Source organism: Typopeltis vanoorti, chromosome 1 (genome assembly GCF_054136105.1).
Source record: "Typopeltis vanoorti isolate ZY-2024b chromosome 1, IOZ_Tvanoo_1.0, whole genome shotgun sequence".
NCBI lineage: Eukaryota > Metazoa > Arthropoda > Arachnida > Uropygi > Thelyphonidae > Typopeltis > Typopeltis vanoorti.
Window position 1 is genome coordinate 79136439 of NC_143549.1, and position 23671 is coordinate 79160109.

At 34.6% G+C, this 23671-nt stretch overlaps 1 protein-coding gene across 2 annotated transcripts in view; it reads right to left on the reverse strand.

Moving 5' to 3' along the window:
* The window catches only part of LOC150110124 (constitutive coactivator of PPAR-gamma-like protein 1 homolog), a 299942-nt gene that overhangs the window by 18072 nt on the left and 258199 nt on the right, over positions 1-23671 (reverse strand). For both annotated transcript variants that reach the window (XM_090397994.1, XM_090397986.1), the window contains exon 15: positions 23214-23304. In XM_090397994.1, the coding sequence (XP_090254120.1) occupies positions 23214-23304 (91 nt within the window). The remainder of the gene's footprint in view (positions 1-23213; positions 23305-23671) is intronic.

Sequence of the window (23671 nt, forward strand, 5' to 3'; positions counted from 1 at the left end):
ATTTACTCGAATATAACTCGCCCTCGCATATAACTCATACCCATGATTTTACTTTTAGAAAAAAGAAATTAAAAAGTTTCGCATATAGCTGAAAAAAAAAAAAAAAAAAAAGCTGAAACACGTTCAGAGCAGGGTGATAGTAACTTGCTCCGGAGGTAAACAACAAGCCCTTTCCCAATAGCCACTATACTGCAGAGACAAGAAAAACAAGTATTTTTATTATGTCAGTGAATAAGGTTCCAGCAGTCTGTGTAATATATTTCTCAACAAATAGTGCAATTAGAGACAACTGGGATAAAAACGACACTAATTAATAAATCACATGTCCCCATCATACAGAAACTATGCTGTATATATAGACTAAAGCAAAACCATATGTTGCACCGGCAAACACAGTATCTAACTAAAAACTATTGTTATTAATTAGATTGTGTGAGTTCGCTTGGCAGCAATAAAATTCAACTGAAAGTGTTAAAATTCATAAACGTGTTAAAACTAATATATATATATATATATATATATATATATATAGTGAATGCTGTTATGGCAGTTCCACATATTATTGGAATTTGGTTGAAAAGAGTTAGCATTTCAACTCAATTGTCAGCTTGCTTTTCATGCGATTTCCGAAAAATATATAAATACTGGAGTTAACTCACAACACATTTTGTCTAAGTATTACTTAGCACTTCTGAAGATATACTGAGCCCGGGTTGAAGGAGGAAAACCTTCAACAATAAAAATCAATAAACAACAAGCAATTGGTTGAAATGTGGTCATGTGGACAACACATGTTCACTTCAAATCTGACAAAACAGCAAGGGAAGGCAAAAGCAATAAAATCATATTGTTTTTCACTTCACCTCTCTTTTATTACTCGTCATTCTGCCGCTACAAATTAAAATAGTGGCAGAATTGACACAACATAAATAAAAAACGAATTTTAATTAGGAAAAGTATTTTGGAAAATTTTCTAGTGTTTTTTAACCCAGGGAGGAAACCAAGGGCCCCTTGGCCTCCTCCCTGGGTATGCTACTGAACATAGGTACAGTTTTTATTTAATTCGTCATTTTTATCTAGTAATTGTTCCACATAACTTTAATTTTTCAATATAGAAACTAGGTGGTGATTATTATAAATTAGCAAATTATCATCATCATTAAATTCCTGACATGTACCCTCAAGGGGTGTACAGGATATGATAGTACTACATGAAAAAAATTACATCATTACTAACTTCCTATCTACAATCTTCCTCCAAATCATCTGTTACTTGTCAAGACTCCAACATTATCAGATCTTATATTTCTATCATCTAAGGCATTTTGTACCGTATCAAGCCACCTATATCTTGGTCTTCCTCTAGGTCGTTTCGCTGCCAACCTGGCAGAGAACACTTGTTTTGCTAATGTTTCTTCACCCATTCTGTTTAAGTGCCACCTGAGATTAGCTCTGCTAATGCATTCCTGGATGCTGACAATATCAAGTTCTTTCCTAATATCCTCGTTTTTAATATGATTGATGCCATCTGTTCACGCCTATAATCTTTCTCAGGACTCTCAAATCTGCGGTCTCCAGTCTTTGGTCAAGTGTTTTACTTCTGACCCAGCTCTCAGATCCATAAGTTAAAAATGGTTTGATCACTGTCTTGTATAAAGCTAATTTAGTGTTCTGACTAATTTCTCTCTTATTCCATATGAATTTATTCAAATTGACTTCCCACCATACCAGCTTTGCTAATTCTGTTGTCTATTTCTATATTGAATTTACCATCTTCACTAAAAATCGTGCCTAAGTAGCTGAAATATTTTACTTGTTCCACAGCTTCTCCATTCACAACACAGTTGACATTTTTAATGATTCTGCCAATTTCATTGTCTTTGTCATTTTATTGCTGACCTTCATACCATATCTATTACAACAGTTATTCAATTTAGTCAGAGAATCTTGCAGACTTGTAGCAGATTTATTTAGAAGTATAACATCATCTGCATAAAGCAAAGAGCTGACATTAACATCTCCAATTTTGATATCATGTTTAATACCACTTTCATTCTACATTATGATCCATATAGATAATGAATAACAGAGGGGATAATGTACATCCTTGTCTCACACCAGATTTAACATTAAACCATCTTCCTGTACTTCCTTCAATTCTAACTGCTGACTTACAACTCAAATAAAGACTAAGTATTGCTTGATATAATGCCCCATTGACACCATATAACTGTAGTGTATTGAATAGCTTCTCTCTTGGCACCTTGTCATATGCCTTTTCCAAATCGACGAACTTAAATACAGATCTTTAGTTTTTTAGATATGTAGCAAGTAAAAGGAAAAATGTACATAGCAGATTGATTTTAAAGAATGCCGATGGTAGGGAGGTAACTGAATCAGTTGAGATAGTTGAGTTACTGAGTGAGCACTTTGCAAGAGTATATCATCCAGGTGGTGACATTGCAGAAACGAATAAACCAGTAGATTATACGGGAATTGTGGTTAATGAAGTGGAGGTGAGTAGTCTACTGCATAACCTCAATGTCAATACATCTGTGGGATTGGATGGTATACCAGCTCGTGTTGTACGAGAAGCAGCTAAAGAATTGTCAGTACACTTGACCATTTTGTTTAATTTGAGTCTCGGGTCTGGGTTAGTCCCGAGCGGGTGGAAAGAGGGGAAAATAGTTCCACTGCATAAAGGTGATTCCAAGACTGCTGTTGTAAATTACCGACCGATTAGCATATCAGGAATCATTGTCAAGGTCTTAGAGAAATTAGTCAAGAAAAGAATACAGGATTGGATAGATGAAAATGGGATATTGTATGGGGGACAACATAGTTTTGTGAAGGGTAGATCATGCCTCAGTAACTTGCTCACGTTTTATAACACAGTGACGGCTGAACTGGATAGGGGTAATGGGTTTACAGTGATACTGTTGGACCTAGCTAAAGCCTTTGACAGGATACCACACGGAAAAGGGGTGATATGATTGAGACATTCAAATTACTGAAGGGTTTTTATAAGATTGATCCAGAAGATATTTTTGAAAATATGACTGGTGGTGGGAGGACTAGGGGCCATGCATGGAAGCTGGGCAAGAGCGTGGTTGACAAGGGTGTTAGAGCTAGGTTCTTTACTTGGAGAGTGGTAAATGAGTGGAATAAGCTTCCAGAGTCTCTTGTGGGTGCTACGACCGTGAATGAGTTCAAGGCAAGGTATGATAGATACTGTGTGAATGTTGAATAGTTGTTCTTGACATGATGTTAGGGCCTCCCTCGATGAGTCTGTCGTCTCCTTGGAGTTATCCGGAACAATAATAATAATAATAATCTTTGTTATATTCCCATGCTTTCTCGACTATCTGTCGTAAAGTGGACATCTGATCTTGACAGCCTCTATTTGGCCTGAATCCAGATTGTTCTTCACCCCAGCTTTTCTTCCACAATTCTTCTAAATCGTTTCTTAAGTATACTTTCATAGATCTTGACAGGAACACTCAGTAGGGAAATACCTCTGTAATTCTCACATTCAGTTTGATTTCCCTTTTTATATATGGGTACTATGAGAGCTCTACTCCAATCATTGGGAATTCGTCCCTCTGTCCAGGCTTTCTGAACTATGAAGTGCAGCCACCGTAAGAGTTTTATACCACCATACTTCAGCATTTCTGGTCGAATATCATCTATTCCTGCTGCCTTTCCACATTTTTAGCCTTTGATGGCCTTTTCTACTTCAAGTATGGATATGTTTTCCTGACTGAATGCCTGGTCAGTGTTTTTTACCACTGTGCTGTCATCACTGCTTGTGATGACAGCACACTGGTAAAAAGCAATTTCAAAGTAATTACTCCATACTTCAAGGATATCTTTTTCTTCCATTCTCATGTCACCTTTATCATCTCTACTGCTTTTACAACACTCTTTCCTCCATTCCTAAGCTTCTTCAACAACCTCCAGAATATTTTGCCGCCTTCTTGATATTTATTTTCTATATTCTTGCCAAAGTCCTCCCATGACTTTTGTTTAGCTAGTTTTACACAGTATTTAGCATTCTTGCATTTGCCTCTGTATTCTCTAAGAGCACAAGCTGACTTATTTGCCAGGAACTTTTGATATGGTTTCTTCTTTTCCTTCACTGCCTCTTTAACTTCCTGTATCCACAATGGAGTTCTAATTTTTCTATCTTTGCAGACAACTTCACCACATGCCTCTCTAGCTGAATCAATCAGGGCTTTCTTCAAGGCTTGCCACTGAATCTCCAAGGTTTGATTCCTGTTCTCAAACTCTTTCAATCCAAAAATATATTTTTGGATTGAAAGAGTTTTCCTGATTATTATAAATCAGGAAATTATGTGATATTGGGTAATAGGGGAAATTAATATTTAAAATCACTGTCATCCTACAAATGCAATATCAGAATAAAGAAAGATGGAAAAACCAAAGAAGAAATTTCTGCCTGTAAAATATTCAGATATTGCTTGAGGTTCTTTAGTGTGCTGCCTACTGGGCATGTTCTATTGTTCTGTTTCTCAGTGGGAGGTTAGTAATCTTAAGTTGTTTTTATAAACAGCTTAAGATTATTAACCAAGAATGCAAAATTTTTTATATTCTTTTGAAATGTCTAATAGTATATTTTCGAAGGAATAAAATATAAGAGGAACTGGAATACTCTTTTCAGTTCCTCTTGAAGACAAATTTTTAAGTTGTTTTTATAACACACAGAATGACATATTATTCCTTCAAAGTGGCTTATAGGACATTTTCGAAGGAAAAAAAAAAAAAAAAAAAAAATTAGCTAACACCTGTTTATTCCCGTATACGGGAGTAGGCGAGGCCCGAAGGAATAAAATAAAAATAGGGATAACCATTGGGAGTATCTCATGCCTTCCGTGTGCAAAATTTTTTTCATGTCAACAATTGCAAGACTTTGGTATGAATACCATGTTATTACTATATGTAGGGAAATTAACATCTGAGATGAGACTAAATATGTTTTTTTCAAGCCTCCAGCAAACTGAGTGATGGCCTTGCAGTGTGCTTTATTGCAAACCAAATCATATCAGCTGTTATAATGGCAACAATAGTAAGAAAAAAATCATTTGCACTTTCTTTTTAAAACACAAAGAAAGAACATTATAAATTCATCCAATGAAAAAGAAAATACTACATATTTTTCTTCTGTTATCTGATTGTTTTTCTTGTAGCACAAAGAAGAAATCACTGCACATAACATGGAAGAATGCAAGAGGGAAAAATCTCTGTAAATTGATTACATTATAACTAAAATAGAGAAATCATGTCAGAAAAAATTATTCATGTAATTTGAGATGCCTGACTGTACTGTTTCCAGTTCATCTTGAAGGCGAATTTTTCAGTTATTTTTATAACGCAGAATGATATTTTCATATTTTCGAAGGAATAAAATATAAGAGAAACTAGAATACTCTTTCCAGTTCAAGAGGAACTGGAAAGAGTATTTACCAAATAAACTATTTCACCAAAAAATAAAAAAAATAATATATATAAATAATAACGTGAACATTTATTTTCACCTTGCCAACACTCAACATTGATGTGATATGGGTTCCATATGGGTTTGTAATAAAATTTCTGCTACAATGAAGTTCGACAGAATCAACAATATTATTGTCTTATTTCTGTTTCTCGTGTGGGAGAAAAACAGTAAAATGTCACTCTTATAATTATATCAGATGTTATAATGGCAAAACTAGTAAGAAAAAAATCATTTGTACTGATTTCTTTTCAAAACACAAAGAACACTGCAAATTCAGCTAATGAAAGAGAAAATACCACTTATTTTTCTTCTGTTATCTGATTTTTTTTTCCTTGTAGTACAAAGAAGAAATCATTGCATATAACATGGGGTATGCAAGAGGGCAAAAATCTGGAAATTGATTATATTATAACGAATAGAGAAATCATGTCAGAAAAATTATTCACGTAAGAGTTCTAATATCAGCAGACATAACGTTTTCTTCTAGGTTTGATACGTGACATTATTGAAGTAGTTAAACCTTTGCTACTATTTTACACTAAAATGAATGGGCATGTTCCCCAAGTGATTTACGTTTGTAACATTTGTCTTGCGAATGATTTATAAAATAAATTCTCTGAAATATCTGCAGATTAATTAAGTTGACAAGATTATGAAACGCATATGCACCTTTTCTTTTAAAATAATTCAAATCCTCTTTTTCAAGATAATTGTATCAAATAATTTATAATTTTTTGATAATAAAAGTGAAACTGATCATTATAAATTAAGAAATTATTTTTGCATAAATAATGTATCAGCATGTAAGAGAAATGTCAGTATTTCTGTTAGGATATCTGGTAATTGACAATTGAAAAGGAAACAAGACATTCTTGATGTATTCTGCACTACAGCTTGAGGCACTTTAGTGTCCTCTCTTTTCTTTCTCAATAGCAGTGAGAGTAATAAGCCTTTAGCTTTTCCTCCAGCTAAGAGGATATTATCAAGTATTTCTAAGATGTAGATTATTTCAGAAATAGCAACCAGCAGCAGTAGAAGTAGTAATATTTAGATTTTTTTAAGAAAAACAAACAAAAATAATACTACTGAACTTTCTTTTGTATGGTATGCATATAAACAGTTTTACACGGTGAAAATATAGCATATTATTTCTAAAATTTCAAATAATTTCAGCAGACAGCAGAACAGCTGATTTTAGATTGCAAAGAAATAGTACAGAATTAGAAGCATCATGGTACAACAATCTTATTGCCGTATTTCTTTTGTCAAAACGGTAAAATGAAGTAATAGATTTTGAATGATGTCTAGAAAAAGCTTGCAAGCCTGTAAGAAATTTAGAGTAGCTATGCAATTGAGTTCCAGGAGAGGATAAGGGGGGAGGGGAGGAGGGAGGGTATGCATTAAAAATCTTCAAAATGAGCAAAAAATTTAAATCATTCTGTATAAGATATCTTTCATATTATATTTTCAACATATCTATGAGGATATGCAATGGATATTATCGTAATGTGCATAATACAAAAAAAGATGAAGCCGAAGAATCACTCTTAAAATATCATTGGATATAAATTTTTGATACCAAAAAGACTCACAATTGGAAACCGAGTAATGCAATTTAACATTTGTTGTTCATAAAGACAAAACAACAAAAAAAAAAAATCGTTTCTAAAACTGAAATGCGATGATCCATATAATGGTATTTTGCTAGGAAAGAAAGCAAAAGGTCATATTTATTTCAATAAATATTATTTAAAAATGTAAATATTTGACACAATATTTTCAAAGCAAACATTTGAAAATTCCAAATTTTCATTTGGATTGAACCAAATATCTAAACAATTATATATTTGGTTCAATCCTTTATCCAAGTGTAAGCAAATGAAGTTTGCACCTGAAGTATTTTCAGGACTAGCGCAACTCGTGGTAAAGGTGGTATAAGTTCTGATTACTTGCCTTAGTCCCATTATGCAAAGCCCAGTCCTGAAAATACTTCAGTCGCAAACTTCATTTGCTTACACTTGGATAAAGGATTAAACCAAATATATCATTGGTAGCATAGCCAAGTGAAAAAACTTCCATCAACTATCTCTAATCCAGAGAATTTTAATAATAAGGTGTTGACACCTTTTGGCAACTGGTATATGGTGATATGACTTCTGCCTTAATTCCACCTTAGTATCACCACCTTTGGGTCTGGCTCCCATTGACGGGACCTCAATAAAGGTCGAAACCGGTTTGAGTGGTGACCCTTCCCTTAATGCATAGCATTATACATGTCCGTAAGAAGATGTGTTTTGCATTATGGGATACTAAGGCAAGTGATCAGAATTTATACCACCTTTAAACTGATATATGGTGATATGACGTCTACATTACTTCCATTAGTATCACCACCTCTGGGTCTGGCCCCCCACTGATGAGACCTCAATAAAGGTCGAAACCGGTCTGGGTAGTGACCCTTTCCTTAATGCATAGCATTATACATGTCCGAAAGGAGATGTGCTTTGCATTATGGGATACTAAGGCAAGTGATCCGAACTTATACCACCTTTACCACGAGTTGCCCCAGTCCTGAAAATACTTCAGGTGTAAACTTTGTTTGCTTCCACTTGGATAAAGCATTAAACCAAATATATAATTAGTAGCATAGCCAAATGAAAAAACTTCCATTAACATGTTAATTGTATTTATTTATTTATTTTTACCTTTTTTCATGACAGGATAATGGTAAATAGTTTACTGTTATTGTCTAATATATACTGTTGAATTAAAAAACTTAACTTTCTTATAAGCGTTTGAATTGCATTATTGCAACAATTTACTTAAGAGTATGCAGTTAATCACATTAGCTTCTGAAATAAATTATTTATTATTCGATCCAAAAAAAATTTTGCCATTTAGTGGTGTTAAGTCTAATTATGGGGTGCTTAAGGGTCAAAGCTGTATAACTGAGAGGAGACCTCCACATAGCCTTTAAAGGAATGCGGAGAACCGACCAGGGCTTATGACCTAATGTCCAATCCTCACCTTCTCGTGGTGCACCCTGTTGGGTATCTACTTTGATACTGAACGAACGAGGATGGGCTGGCAATTTGGGATTTAGCCGACCAAATTGTATTCTTATTGGTTAAACCAAAATAAAAAATGATGGTACAACATGACAAAATTTCATGCCGGCTGGGGCGTCGCCCGGTTAAACAAGGCCCCCGTTGTTTTCGCCAGGGAACCAGGGCGAACAGCGAAAAGTCAGCTACTGGAACAAATCTGAAAACAAACCCCAACTCAACATCACCAGAGTTAAAGATCGGTACTATCAATGTAAGAAGCCTGAATGGCAAAGAAATGGAGCTAGCTGAGGAATTAGATAAGTACCAGATCGACATAATAGGGGTGACTGAAACAAAAAAGACCAAAACTGGTGAGATCTTTCTGAGCAATAAATACAAAATGTTATATTCAGGCAATGACAATCAAGGAAAAGAAGGAGTAGCCATAGTATTCAACACAAAATACGAGGCTAATCTTCTTGAATGGCAGTCAGTCTCAAGTAGAGTAATGTGGGCAAATATGAGAATGGGGAACTGGACAATGAGACTTATTTGTGCCTATGGTCCCACAGAAGGTTCTACTAAGGTAGAAGTGGAGGAATTTTTTGAGGCTTTAGAAAAAGCAACCGACACAATGAAAAAGGAAAAGTTGGTCCTTGTTGGGGATCTAAATAGCAGAGTAGGAAATGATTGTGAGACATACAAAAATATTTTGGGAAAATTTGGAGAAAAGAGCAAAGCTAATAATAATGGCAAATATCTGTTGGACTTCTGCTCAGGACATGGACTGGTTATTACTAACACCATGTTCCAACATAAAAATGTGCACAAATTCACATGGAGAGAAGAGGCTAGGAATAAGAAAAGTCTCATTGACTATGTTATTGTTGATAGTGATGTTTTCTCCTTGGTGCAGGACACCAGAGTGTACAGAGGATTTGAAATTGGAAGTGATCACTATTTAGTCTTGAGCAGGATAAAATTGAATTTCATATTGAAAAGAATAACATGTAAGAAAGTTTTAAAACGAATAAAAGTTGAGCAGCTCTCAGATGTGAACTGTAGACTAAAATACAGAAATATTATTGAACAGAAAATGAAAGAGTTTGAGAACAGGAATCAAACCTTGGAGATTCAGTGGCAAACTCTGAAGGAAACATTGATTGATTCTGCCAGAGAGGCATGTGGTGAGGTTGTGTGCAAGGATAAAAAAATCAGAACTCCCTGGTGGACACAGGAAGTTAAAGAGGCAGTGAAGGAAAAGAAGAAAGCATATCAAAAGTTCCTGGCAAATAAGTCAGCTTTTACTCTTACAGAATACAGAGACAAATGTAAGAAAGCTAAACAGTGTGTAAAACTATCTAAACAAAAGTCATGGGAGGACTTTGGCAAGAATATAGAAAATAAATATCAAGAAGGTGGCAAAATATTCTGGAGGTTGTTGAAGAAGCTTAGGAATGGAGGAAAGAGTGCTGTTAAAGGAATTAGAGATGATAAAGGTGAAATGAAAACAGGAGAAAAAGATATCCTTGAAGTATGGAGTAATTACTTTGAAAAACTGCTAAATGAAACAAGCAGTGATGATAGCACAGTGATAAAAAACACTGACCAGGCATGCAGTCAGGAATACATATCCATACTTGAAGTTGATAAAGCCATCAAAAGCTTGAAATGTGGAAAGGCAGCAGGAGTAGATGATATTCGACCAGAAATGCTGAAGTATGGTGGTATAAGAGTCTTACAGTGGCTGCGCTGCATAGTTCAGAAAGCCTGGACAGAGGGACGAATTCCCGATGATTGGAGTAGAGCTCTCATAGTACCCATATTTAAAAAGGGAAATAAAACTGAATGTGAGAATTACAGAGGTATTTCCCTACTGAGTGTTCCTGGCAAGATCTATGCAAGTATACTTGAGAAACGGTTGAGAAGAATTGTGGAAGAAAAGCTTGGTGAAGAACAAGCTGGATTCAGGCCAAATAGAGGCTGTCAGGATCAGATCTTCACTTTACGACAAATAGTCGAGAAAGCATGGGAATATAACAAAGATCTGTATTTAAGTTTTGTCGATTTGGAAAAGGCATATGACAAGGTGCCAAGAGAGAAGCTATTCAATACGCTGCAGTCATATGGTGTCAATGGGGCATTATATCAAGCAATACTTAGTCTTTATTTGAGTTGTGAGTCAGCAGTTAGAATTGAAGGAAGTACAGGAAGATGGTTTAATGTTAAATCTGGTGTGAGACAAGGATGTACATTATCCCCTCTGTTATTCATTATCTATATGGATCACATTATGAAGGAATGTGGTATTAAACCAGATATCAAAATTGGAGATGTTAATGTCAGCTCTTTGCTTTATGCGGATGATGTTATACTTCTAAATAAATCCGCTACAAGTCTGCAAGATTCCCTGACTAAATTGAATAGCTGTTGTAATAGATATGGTATGAAGGTCAGCAATAAAAAGACAAAGACAATGAAAATAGGCAGAATCATTGAAAATGTCAACTGTGTTGTGAATGGAGAACCTGTGGAACAAGTAAAACATTTCAGCTACTTAGGCACAATTTTTACTGAAGATGGTAAACTAAATATAGAAATAGACAACAGAATCAGCAAAGCTGGTATCGTGGGAAGTCAATTGAATAAATTCATATGGAATAAGAAAGAAATTAGTCGGAACACTAAATTAGCTGTATACAAGACAGTGTTCAAACCAGTTTTAACTTATGGATCTGAGAGCTGGGTCAGAAGTAAAACACTTGACCAAAGACTAGAGACCGCAGATATGAGAGTCCTGAGAAAGATTAGAGGCGTGAACAGATGGCATCAATGGCAAAATCATATTAAAAATGAGGATATTAGGAAAGAACTTGACATTGTCAGCATCCAGGAATGCGTTAGCAGAGCTAATCTCAGGTGGTATGGTCACTTAAATAGAATGGGAGAGGAAAGATTAGCAAAACAAGTGTTCTCTGCCAGGTTGGCAGGAAAACGACCCAGAGGAAGACCAAGATATAGGTGGATTGATACGGTACAAAGTGCCTTAGACGATAGAGATATAAGATCTGATAATGTTGGAGTCTTGACAAGTAACAGACTGATTTGGAGGAAAATTGTAGATAGGAAGTTAGTAATGATGTAATTTTTTCATGTAGTACTGTCATATCCTCTACACCCCTTGAGGGTACATGGCAGGAATTTGATGATGATGATGATGATGATGAAGTCTAATTATTATGGAAATTTATTTTAAATATGAAGTTAAGCATCAATCAAGTGCTTTAGCACTAAAATTTAAAAAAAAATTAAAAAAGTGAAATTAATTTAATCACTTTGGTCTGTGAACAGCTGAATTATGAATTTAGTGGTATTAAATTACTAACTTTTCAAGTACTGACTTTAATACACCATTAACTGTGATCACAAGCATAACTCTCGTGGGAAGAGTTCATGAAATTATGATAAATGAAATGGGTATTTTGGTCCATTTTTAAACTAAAATAGCAGTCAATTCTCTTAATGAAGTTGGACAATGTTGATCTCTTCTTCAACCAACATGCTAACTCTTTGTAAAGATGCTTTACAGAATGCAATATTAGTGTAGCTGACACAGGGTCCTGTGCTATCAAGACTAACTCTTGTGTTCCAATTTTCTAAAATCATGGTCGGGTTATAGCCAGTACAGTAAGACAGTAGGTCATTATGTTAATATTCAACTCTGTCATTTAGAATGAACTATTGTAGGCAACACAGAATTGTCCAGAATGTCAATATAACATTTAGTGTTAATTTTTCTGGGAGTCTAGTCTAAATGAGTAGAATCATCTCTACACAACAACACCAACCACACAAGATGTATTCTCTGCTAAATAATGTTCTCCTGGCAATCACCATATCTGATTAGAAGAATATATGGAATTCACTCCATACCACAGCTTCCTAATTGTCTGTCCAATCAAGACAAACTCTGCACTAAGTAAGTTGAACCTGAGCACCGTTTGGCTTTTATGCAGCAGACTTTCCATGAAAATTAAAGCTAAAGAAGTAACATTTCAGCACAACTTTTTTCCAGTATTCTCCCATTAGTTTCCACTGCTTTATGTGATCTGTGCAACTTTTTTTTTAAACCCTTTTTTTTTTTTTAATTTGGTTTCTTTCACTATTTTTACTCTTCTAGTGATCTTAGATACACTCAAATCTTAGCCACTCTAACTGTGCTGCAAAGGTACAAACTGACTGATGACTAATATGGTAGCATATAACATTACATTACATTAGTATACACTGCAGTCATTTAAAGTACATACTTTTCTTCATTTTCTGACATGTCACGAGCTGTAGCATTTTTTTTTTTTTTTTTGCTTGGTTCGAAGGTAAATTACTTTATTATTATTCAGGCCTCCATGGAGCCAAAAGACTCATCATGGGAGGCCCTTCCTAAGAACATAAAGTCTGTCAAGACTCATCGAGGGGAGGTCCCCCCTAAGAAACACAGTCTATCATACCACTCTTTAAACTCATTGACCGTTCTCGTTTCCACCACTCCATCAGGAAATGCATTCCACGGTTCAACCACCCTCCATGCAAAGAAACCACTCCTTACCCTCTTGCTCACAGTTTCCTTTCGTAACTTCCAGGGATGGCCTCTTGTCATCACTCCTTCCTGCTGTTCAACCAAGCGAAAGAACTCCCCAGTGTCAACCCTGTAACCACCTCTCAACAGTTTAAAAGTCTCAATCATATCACCTCTCTTTCTATCCAGCAAACTCTGCAGTCCACATTCCCTCAGCCGATCCTCATAACTAATATTGTACAGTCCTGAAACTGTCTTTGTTATTAGCCTTTGTACCCTTTCCACAGTTAATTTATCCCCTTCAAATCCTGGGGACCAAATCTGAGAACAATAGTCCAAGTGTGGTCTGATCAGAGACTTATACAATGGAATGATAACCCTCTTATCTCTACAGGTCAGTGTCCTTCTCATAATTGCAGCAATCCCCTGTGTTACCTTTACCACCTTTGCAATATGTCCCCTAAACTTCAGGTTTCTATTAATCATCAACCCCAGATCTCTTGTCTCCCCTACTTCCTCCAGTATAACTCCTCCCATAGAGTATGCAGCATCCCATCGATGTTTCCCAAATCTCAAGACCTTACATTTTGCTGCATTAAACTGACACTCCCATTCATTTGCCCATCTATCTAGCTGTTCTAATCCTCTTGCAGAGCTACCACATTTGCACTATTACTAATAATCCTTCCCAGCTGAAAGTGTAGTTAGAGCCTGTGTAGCTCAGTGGATGTGGCGTTTGCACACCACCGCGCTAGGCCGCACGAAGGAAGTCTTGGTTTCGAGTCTAGTCGGCGACTAGAGGAAATTTTTCTAAGCCTTCTTTCGACCGGTTCCCGAGTTAGTCGATCTCTGGCACGGGCAAGCAGGTTTTTCCTCCCGGAAACTCGGGTTTTTCGTCCTCTAAACTCAAGAAAATCGACCGTAGAACCCACATTATTTCAGACATTAAATATATTGTGTTAGGGTTAGAGACCACGAGATGGCGGCACATTTGAGCCGTCTCTCTTCACTGCGTACCGCTTAATTAGTGATAGCCTTGGGCCATCTGTCTCTGATTGGGTACCAGTGGAGATTGAACTGCCCACTCAGTCTCCAAAAAGTTAGATAGGGCTAAATGGCCTCGCCTACTCCCGTATATACGGGAATAAAAAGGCGTTAGCTGATTTTTTTTTTTTTTTTTTTTTTTTTTACCAACTAGTTTCGTCAGCTTATGCTGTCGGCTTCATCAGGAAAGCAAAGAAAACGAAAATTACAAGCTAAATGTTAATTGGCAATTCTATTTCAATAACAAAATAGTGAGCCTGAAACAATACGCATGTCGTGGATATATGATTTACTTCACAAGATGTATTCCGGTAATTGGATTGTATTTTTTTATATAATAAGCTATATAAAACACAATGAATCGATAAAAGACCCGACAAGTTTCGTAAGTCGTTTGCCTTACATCTTCCAGGGAAAGAGATAACTTAAAGTTAAAACACAAAGAAAAGAGACATTATTAGTAACAGTTCATACTAAACAGTTGTAGCCGCCTGACTATTCATAAAATTAAAAAGAGTGCAGATTCAAAGTAATGATGAGTTACTTGTTGAGATGCATCTTGTAGTTTGCACTGAAGTTCATTTCTTGTGTGTTTATTGTTCTATTTAAAATCTTCCATATGTCTGGTAGGATTTTTTTTTTATATAATAAGCTATATAAAACACAATGAATCGATAAAAGACCCGACAAGTTTTGTAAGTCGTTTGACTTACATCTTCCAGGGAAAGAGATAACTTAAAGTTAAAACACAAAGAAAAGAGACATTATTGGTAATAGTTCATACTAAACAGTTGTAGCCGCCTGACTATTCATAAAATTAAAAAGAGTGCAGATTCAAAGTAATGATGAGTTACTTGTTGAGATGCATTTTGTAGTTTGCACTGAAGTTCAATTCTTGTGGGTGTATTAATCTAATTAAAGTCTTCCATATATCTGGTAGGATTAAATCTTTGTTCCTGTTGAGGTTATTTGTGGAACGGGCAACTGTAGCAGCTTCTTTGAAGATTCTGGAATGGTAGTTTTCTTCTATATATGGCATAAGACTTTTATTCCATTCAATAATGTGGTTGGTTGTAGAGAAGTGGGAAGAAAAGGCCAGAAATATCTTGTCTGTTGTTTCTAACATAGCTGATGTGTTCCTTTTGTCTCACTTCGAAGCCTCTAGACGTCTGACCAATGTAACTTAGACCACAGGAACAAGGGATGTTATAAACTCCTGCATGTTTGTAGAAAGGATTGAAATCTTTTGGTGATTTTAGAAATTCCTGGATAGTTTCAATTGGCTTGAAGATCACTCTAATATTGTGTGGTTTTAGGAGGCGAGCAATTTTTTTGGAGATGGTACTAACGTATGGAATAGTTATAGTAGATATATATTGGGTGTGATCATGTTGTCTTTGTGGTATATCAAGAAGAGAATCTTGTTAACACGTCTTCCAGGGTAGCCATTTAGGAGTAGATCGTTTGATATTTTATTTAAGATAAACCGGCGAAACTAGTTGGTAATTAAAATAGTTATTCACCTACACTTGACCAATATCTAAATAATAGTTTATTCTCATTAAAAATATAATTTTTTGTCAAGTATAATTTATTTTCAGACCAAATGAAAAAAAAAAAACTTGTTACAACTATTTCAAAGTATTTTAATAATATGATGATACACCATTTTGCTACTTCAGCACTTGATCTAGGTAATTTGATTAGATAATCTGTAAAGTTTTTTCACTTGGTTTCAAAGTAAATTAAACAAAAATATAAGTTTTCTATGTTTGACAAAAATATTCTTCCTCTTCTCAGGCCAGCATCACCTTACACACTTTATAATAATATGCTAGCAACTTCTGTACCTCTGTTACTTTACCTGACAAAAACACATAAGCAATCACACCTTATTTAAATCCACTGAAGATGGCAATTTAATATTGAAATAAATAGAATAAGCAAAGCAGGTATGGTAGAGAGTTAGGTGAAAAAATTTACATTGAATAAGATAAATTAACATTGAAGGAGCTAAATAAGACTGTGTTCAAACCAATTTTAACTTATGGATTCAAGAGCAAGTTAGAAATAAAATGATCAAAGACTGGACTCACAGATATGAAAGAAAAATTAGGGGAGTGAACCGATGTCACCAAAGGCAGAATCATATTAAAAAATAAGGATGTTAAGAAGGAACTTGACACTGCTAGCATTGTAAGCACACATAATCTCAGGTGGTCATCATCATCAAATTCCTGCCATGTACCCTCAAGGGGTGTACAGGATATGATAGCACTACATGAAAAAAAATTACATCATTACTAACTTCCTATCTACAATTTTCCTCCAAATCAGTCTGTTACTTGTCACGACTCCTACATTATCAGATCTTATATTTCTATCGTCTAAGGCACTTTGTACCGTAATCAATCCACCTATATTTTGGTCTTCCTCTGGGTCGTTTTTCTGCCAACCTGGCAGAGAACACTTGTTTTGCTAATCTTACCTTGTCCATTCTGCTTAAGTGGCCATACCACCCGAGATTAGCTCTGCTAACACATTACTGGATGCTGACAATGTCAAGTTCTTTCCTAATATCCTTGTTTTTAATATGATATTGCCATTGATGCCATCTGTTCATGCCTATAATCTTTCTCAGGACTCTCAAATCTGCGGTCTCTAGTCTCTGGTCAAGTGTTTTACTTCTGAGCCTCTCAGATCGATCCATAAGTTAAAACAGGTTTGAACACTGTCTTGTATATAACTAATTTAGTGTTCCAACTAATTTCTCTCTTATTCCATATGAATTTATTCAATTGACTTCCCACCAGATCAGCTTTGTTGATTCTGTTGTCTATTTCTACATTTAATTTACCATCTTCACTAAAAATCGTGCCTAAGTAGCTGAAATGTTTTACTTGTTCCACAGCTTCTCCATTCACAACACAGTTGACATTTTCAATGATTCTGCCTATTTTCATTGTCTTTGTCTTTTTATTGCTGACCTTCATATCATATCTATTACAACAGTTATTCAATTTAGTCAGAGAATCTTGCAGACTTGTAGCGGATTTATTTAGAAGTATAACATCATCCGCATAAAGCAAAGAGCTGACATTAACATCTCCAATTTTGATATCATGTTGAATACCACTTTCCTTCATAATGTGATCCATATAGATAATGAATAACAGAGGGGATAATGTACATCCATGTCTCACACCAGATTTAACATTAAACCATTTTCCTGTACTTCCTTCAATTCTAACTGCTGACTTACAACTCAAATAAAGACTAAGTATTGCTTGATATAATGACCCATTGACACCATATAACTGTAGTGTATTGAATAGCTTCTCTCTTGGCACCTTGTCATATGCCTTTTCCAAATCGACAAACTTAAATACAGATCTTTGTTATATTCCCATGTTTTCTCGGCTATTTGTCATAAAGTGAAGATCTGATCCTGACAGCCTCTATTTGACCTGAATCCAGCTTGTTCTTCACCCAGCTTTTCTTCCATAATTCTTCTCAATTTCTCAAGTAACAGGTGGTGTGATCACTTAAACAGAACAGGAGAGGAAAGGTTATCAAAAACAGGTGTTTAGTGCCAGGAAAAAGAAAAGACCATAATATAAAATTGAATAACAGGAGTTCCTGACAGATAAGACTAATTTGGAGGAAAACTGTTGATAGGAAGTTAGCAATGATGTAAACTTTTCTTGTAATATCTTGCATACCTTGAGGGTAAATATCAGGAATTTGATGACGAAATCTTCTCTTACATCACTGGATCTTCATTTAAGACAGCCAACTTATGTGCATAATGAGGACTAGCAGAAATAAATCTGCATATTTCTTGTATTAATCGCACAGAAGGGCTGAAATTGCTCTTACTGGTGGAAGAGAATGTTTTCCACACTGAAGCTCAACTTAAGTGTTTGCCTACATTGTGAGTAAACATGCGTTGGTATACAGAGGAATGCATACTAGTCTGGAAAAAAAAAAAAAAAAAAAATCTAAATTTCACAGACAAAGTTTTCCACACTATTTTTCTTACTACTTTATAACTACTTTGTTTATGGACTGAATAGCATGATTAAAGAGTTTCTGTTTGTAAAAATTTCCATCAACATAGGTGAATCACAATTGTCTTGAGTGTAGCAATAAATCTTTGTATTTCATGCAGTAAAACTTATTGGTCTATGCTAAAGCATTCTGGTATGGAGCTTTCCACCCTAAAAGCTCTAAGTGAAATATGCTTACCTAAAGCACATATCACTTTAGAAATATTACCAGTCTTTCTAGAAAGTAATCTGTGGGAAAATGCTAAACACACTGCGCATCAATAACCTATACCAGTGGTGGCGAACCTATGGCACGCCCAAGAATTTTGCTGGCACGTCAACGATTTACATGTGATATCCTTTTATATGCTTATAAATTATTAAGCCTTTTTTTTTTTAATTGTTACAATACGTACAAGTTAAATTTTGTTTTACAGGAGAGAGAAGCTATGAAGACATGAATTTGATTGGTGCGGTATTAACAAAAGATCACGCGACCCAAAGACAAATGGAATCGACAATTTTTGAGTTGAAATGCTAATTCTCTTCAACCGAATTCCATAACATCTGCAACTGTCATAACAACATTCACTATATATTTCTTAGTTTTAAGACATTCATGACGGGGTGTCATTTATTGTTCCAACAGAACTTCTCATTACTGTCGGGCTCAACTCACACAAAGTTTCAACTCATGATTGGTTTTTATTGCCTTATTTTCGTTTGAGCTGGAAGGGAAACTCACACAAGCATTATATGGCATGTTGCAATTCGTGGTAAAATTTTATTTGTAGTTAGCCTCTGTGATCTATCATAATGACATCGAGAATTTCAAATGCAATCAAACAAACACTTATTTCATGTAATTGAAAAATTGGACAATAGTTTTAGTTAGATACTGTGTTTCCAGTGCAACATATGGTTTTGCTTGCCTATACAGCATAGTTTCTGTGAGAGGGGGGGTACATGTGATTCATTAGTTAGGCGCCGTTTTTATTCCAGCTGTCTGTAATTGTACTATTTGTTGAGAAATATATTACACAGAGTGCAAAAGCCTCTGTACCTTATTCAGGGATACGATAAAACTATTTTTTTTTCTTGCATCTACAGTATATAATGGCTGTTGGGGAGGGTGGGTTGTTTTTTGTGTGGGAGATATATATGCCTTTAATGTCTTTTTTTCGTAAAGTGAAATCAGGGGGTGCCAGTTATACGCGAGGGCAAGTTATATTCAACAGTAAGTTCACCGACAAGTCGACATCCTTCTGCTGCTTCCCCTGCTCCGCTGACTTCTATGGCGAGTTACAATGCATAAATATTTTTCTCACTACCGTTTTTTTTTTTTTTCAAAGCAACATTATTAAAATCAATTTAATAATGCAATAATCAATTTTAATACTGAATAATATTATACATTTTTGGTGATCAGAATGGGATATGTCAATGAAACTTATTAGAAGTTAATTTAATGATGTTGGCCTGAGGAAACTATACAATATTGTAGCATTAGTTCTGTGATTGATAACTAATTTAAATGGGTATTTTTATATTTGTCGAGATGCTACACCGTATACATTAAGTGTATTAATACTCTTTATGATTATGCCATAATTAATTATTAATACTTATTTACAAAAATAAATGGCCAAAAGGCTTCACATTGGCGATACAAAATTATATAAAATAAGTAATATTAAATCCAACATTATTTCAAAGCCGACTACAGAAACCATAGAAGTTTCTTGCGAAATTTGACCAGAGATCTTATGGGAATACACTCACCAAATTTCCCCCGAAAATTCTATAGTTACTGTAGTCGGCTTTGAAATAATGCTGGATTTAACATCCACTTAATTTATATAATATTAATACTTATGTTAGTTTAATGTATGAACTTTAAAAAAATGGGAACGGTATTTACGAGTAAGTTTGTTGGGACTGAGCCCTCTAATATAGTAAGAATAAATAAAAATAGTCTATAGAAAAAGAATTGAGAATGACCAATCCTTTGGATTCCCTGACTTTTCCCTTTTCTAATCGCACGTGCATTTGCATTTTGCACCGCGCATTCATCAGTAGGCAAAAATAAGCAGCGGCAAGTGCATTATTGTTGTGCATGTGCACTGTTTTGTTTTTGCTACTGTAAATAGGAATTATAAAGATAATTTAATTTAGGCATATAATAAAATGTTGATTTTTTTGAAACTATAAAAAATGCATTTGATTTTAAGTTGTGAATTATTTTGTTACAGTTTTACCAAACATGGCTGGCAAAAATAAAAAACGAAAATTATCACAGTCAAGCAGCAGAGAGTTCCAAAGCTGGTGGACTGAAGAGTATGGCATGATTAATAAAGACAATATGCGTTTTATGTTCTGGGACAGTTGTGTGCAGAACGTCATCAATAAAACAGCATCATGAGACAAACCATAAATCGCTCCTTGAGAAAAGCAAGGATGAACAGAAAGAATTTATTGCTCGGGCAATTAAAAATAGGAATATCCAGTCAACAACCCTAATGAAATTTATCGGCAGTCATTCAAATATAACTGCTGCTAGTTTTTTTGCCTCAAATGTAATTGCTGTAAAAATGTAAAAACGTAAATGTAAAAACGGAAAACCTTTTAGTGATGGGGAATATATAAAAGAAGCATGGTTAAAATGTACACCAGTACTCTCTGAAGATTTTGAAAACAAGGAAAAAATTATTCAAAGAATAAAAGATATGCCTTTGGCTAGAAACACGGTGAAAGATAGAATCATAGAAATGGCTAAAAATATAAATCATTAGCAAAAACACAGATATAAAATCTTCTGGTTTAATTTCTCTTTGTCTTGATGAGAGTACTGCCATAACTGGATCAGCTCGTTTAGCAATTTTTATTCGTTATTGTGTTGGGAATAACATCAAAGAAGAATTGATAAGTTTAACATCATTAGTAACAGCAACAACAAAAGGAATAGATATTTACAATGCAGTTGTAAATGCACTTGCTGAAAGAGATATAGATCCCTCCAAAATTGTATCAGTAACTACTGATGGTGCTCGCAGTATGACTGGAGAGGAAAATGGGTTCGCAAATTTATTTACCACATATATTGGACATTCAGTTCTGGGTTTTCATTGTATTATACATCAGCATGTTTTATGTGCAAAGGCTAGTTTCAAGCGACTGGAAGATATTATGAGCACTGCAACAAAATTGGTCAATTTAATATCGGCACGCACTTTAAATAAATGAAAATTTATAGAATTATTAAGTGAGGTAAACTCGGTGTACAATGGTTTACTTATGTACAACAATGTCCGATTGTCAAGTCGTGGGAAAGTTCTTCAAAGATTTGTTAAGTGTTTAGATGAAGTCAGACTTTTTTTACATAATGAGAAAATCATCGAAAAATACAATCAATTAATGAACGTCAAATGGCTTTCGAAATTAATGTTTTTTACTGATTTGTGTTTACATTTAAATGAATTAAATGTTAAACTGCAAGGTGTTAACAAGACAATTATTGTCATGTTTGATTTAATCAAAGCATTCAAAGCTAAATTACCAATTTTTAATCGTGACGTCAATTCCAATACCTTCCGATATTTTCCAAATACAAAAAGTCTTTGCAGATCTAGAATCCCATGAAAAAACAGATCAAGTTAAATTGACAAAAGAGTTTTCTACAGTTATTCAGTCAATAATCAACGAATTTTCTTCAAGATTTACGCAGTTCAGGCAATTTGCAGAGACATTAAAATTTATTTTGCATCCAGACACAAAATCAACAGATAAACTCAATTTGGAGATTTTCGAGTGGCTGAATTTGGAAGATATAAAAATACAACTAATCGATTTTCAATCTAGTTCTATATGGAAACAAAAGTTTGTCGATTTGAAAAATGACTTGGAAATAATGAAAAATGATTGATTATTGGGGGCAATTAAAAAGAATGCAGAAGAGGAAATATTGAGAACTTGGAATGCCATTCCTGAAACCTTTTGTTGTTTTAAAAAACTAGCGATGGCTATATTATCAATTTTCTCCTCTACATATGCTTGTGAGTAATTATTTTTTGAAATGAATTTTATAAAAGACAGTTTAAGAAATAGAATGACTGATGAATCTAGTTCCACGTGTGTATTACTAAAAGTGACAAAATATGAACCTGATATAAAGCATTTGGCATCTAATGTACAACAGCAAAAATCTCATTAATAAATCAATATATCGATATTGATAAATTAATAAATTGATAATAGGTTAATATTGATTTGTATACGACAATGTGTATGTCAAATTATGTGTTCATTATTATGAAATTCTATATTAATTTTTAGACTTGTCTCAATAAAATTCTGCAATTAATTTTGTATTAAATAATGTTAATTAATTAGTGTTGTATTAATTAGTTGCTGACGTGCGGGGCATGTCAGCAACTCGATTTGTAAACTTTTGGCACGCGGACATAAAAAGGTTCGCCACCACTGACCTATACTCTGTCATGAGGTTCATTACACATCATAATATCCTCTGTCACCACTAAAAACGGTCTATTGCTTTTAATCATTGTACCAGAAATGGCTTTGCATAACCACAAGAATTCACATGGCACAAAACAGCCTAGGTTTGTAACTACAGCCATAATATTCCATCATATGAAGCATGCTTCTGATAACTGTCAATCTGGTTATGTAATTTAGCATCATAACACGTTTCCAGCATACAGTTCTAGTTGGCATTAATGGTGGTCTAGTAGGTTTTGGAGTAAAAGGTCATCTCCCTCTGCATTTCATTGCCTATCAACCATTTTTAGATACTGAGAATGAGGTTTTTTTTTTTTTTTGCAACTCATGTTCTGTTATCTACATATAGAGATTTGCCTTCTTATGGAATGTGAACCAAATGGTAAAGAAGAAAAAAAAACTATCACATTTTTATTTTAATAAACTGCATTATCATGCGTATTTCAACTAATTAAACCAACCTGTGCAATTAGTGATCCAGGCCTTCGAATACGTGTGAATGGTGCTCGACGAGGTATATATCCATGTCCTAATCCACTGCCAGGCCCATATCTATAAATAGTGCAAATATGCATATTAAGTGTGTATAAACATGAGATATTCTGAATTTTCTCTGCACAGAAAAATAACTAGTTTAAAAATATTTCATCTAAAAATTATTACTCTGGAATTCCAAAAGTTATTTAGATATCTATTCTGATCCAGCATGAAGCTATGCACTTCTTTTTAACATTTATTCTATATTACTCTGTTGATAAAAAATCAGAATGAGCAGAGAATAATAAATAGCATATTCAAATTTACTAAACTACTTAATAATAGAGGGGGTGAAAGAGTCAGATGAAACAGTTGAGCCAGAGAGTGACCTGTGTTGCAAAGGAATATTGCCCAAGTGAGTATATATTACTGTGGCAGTGGT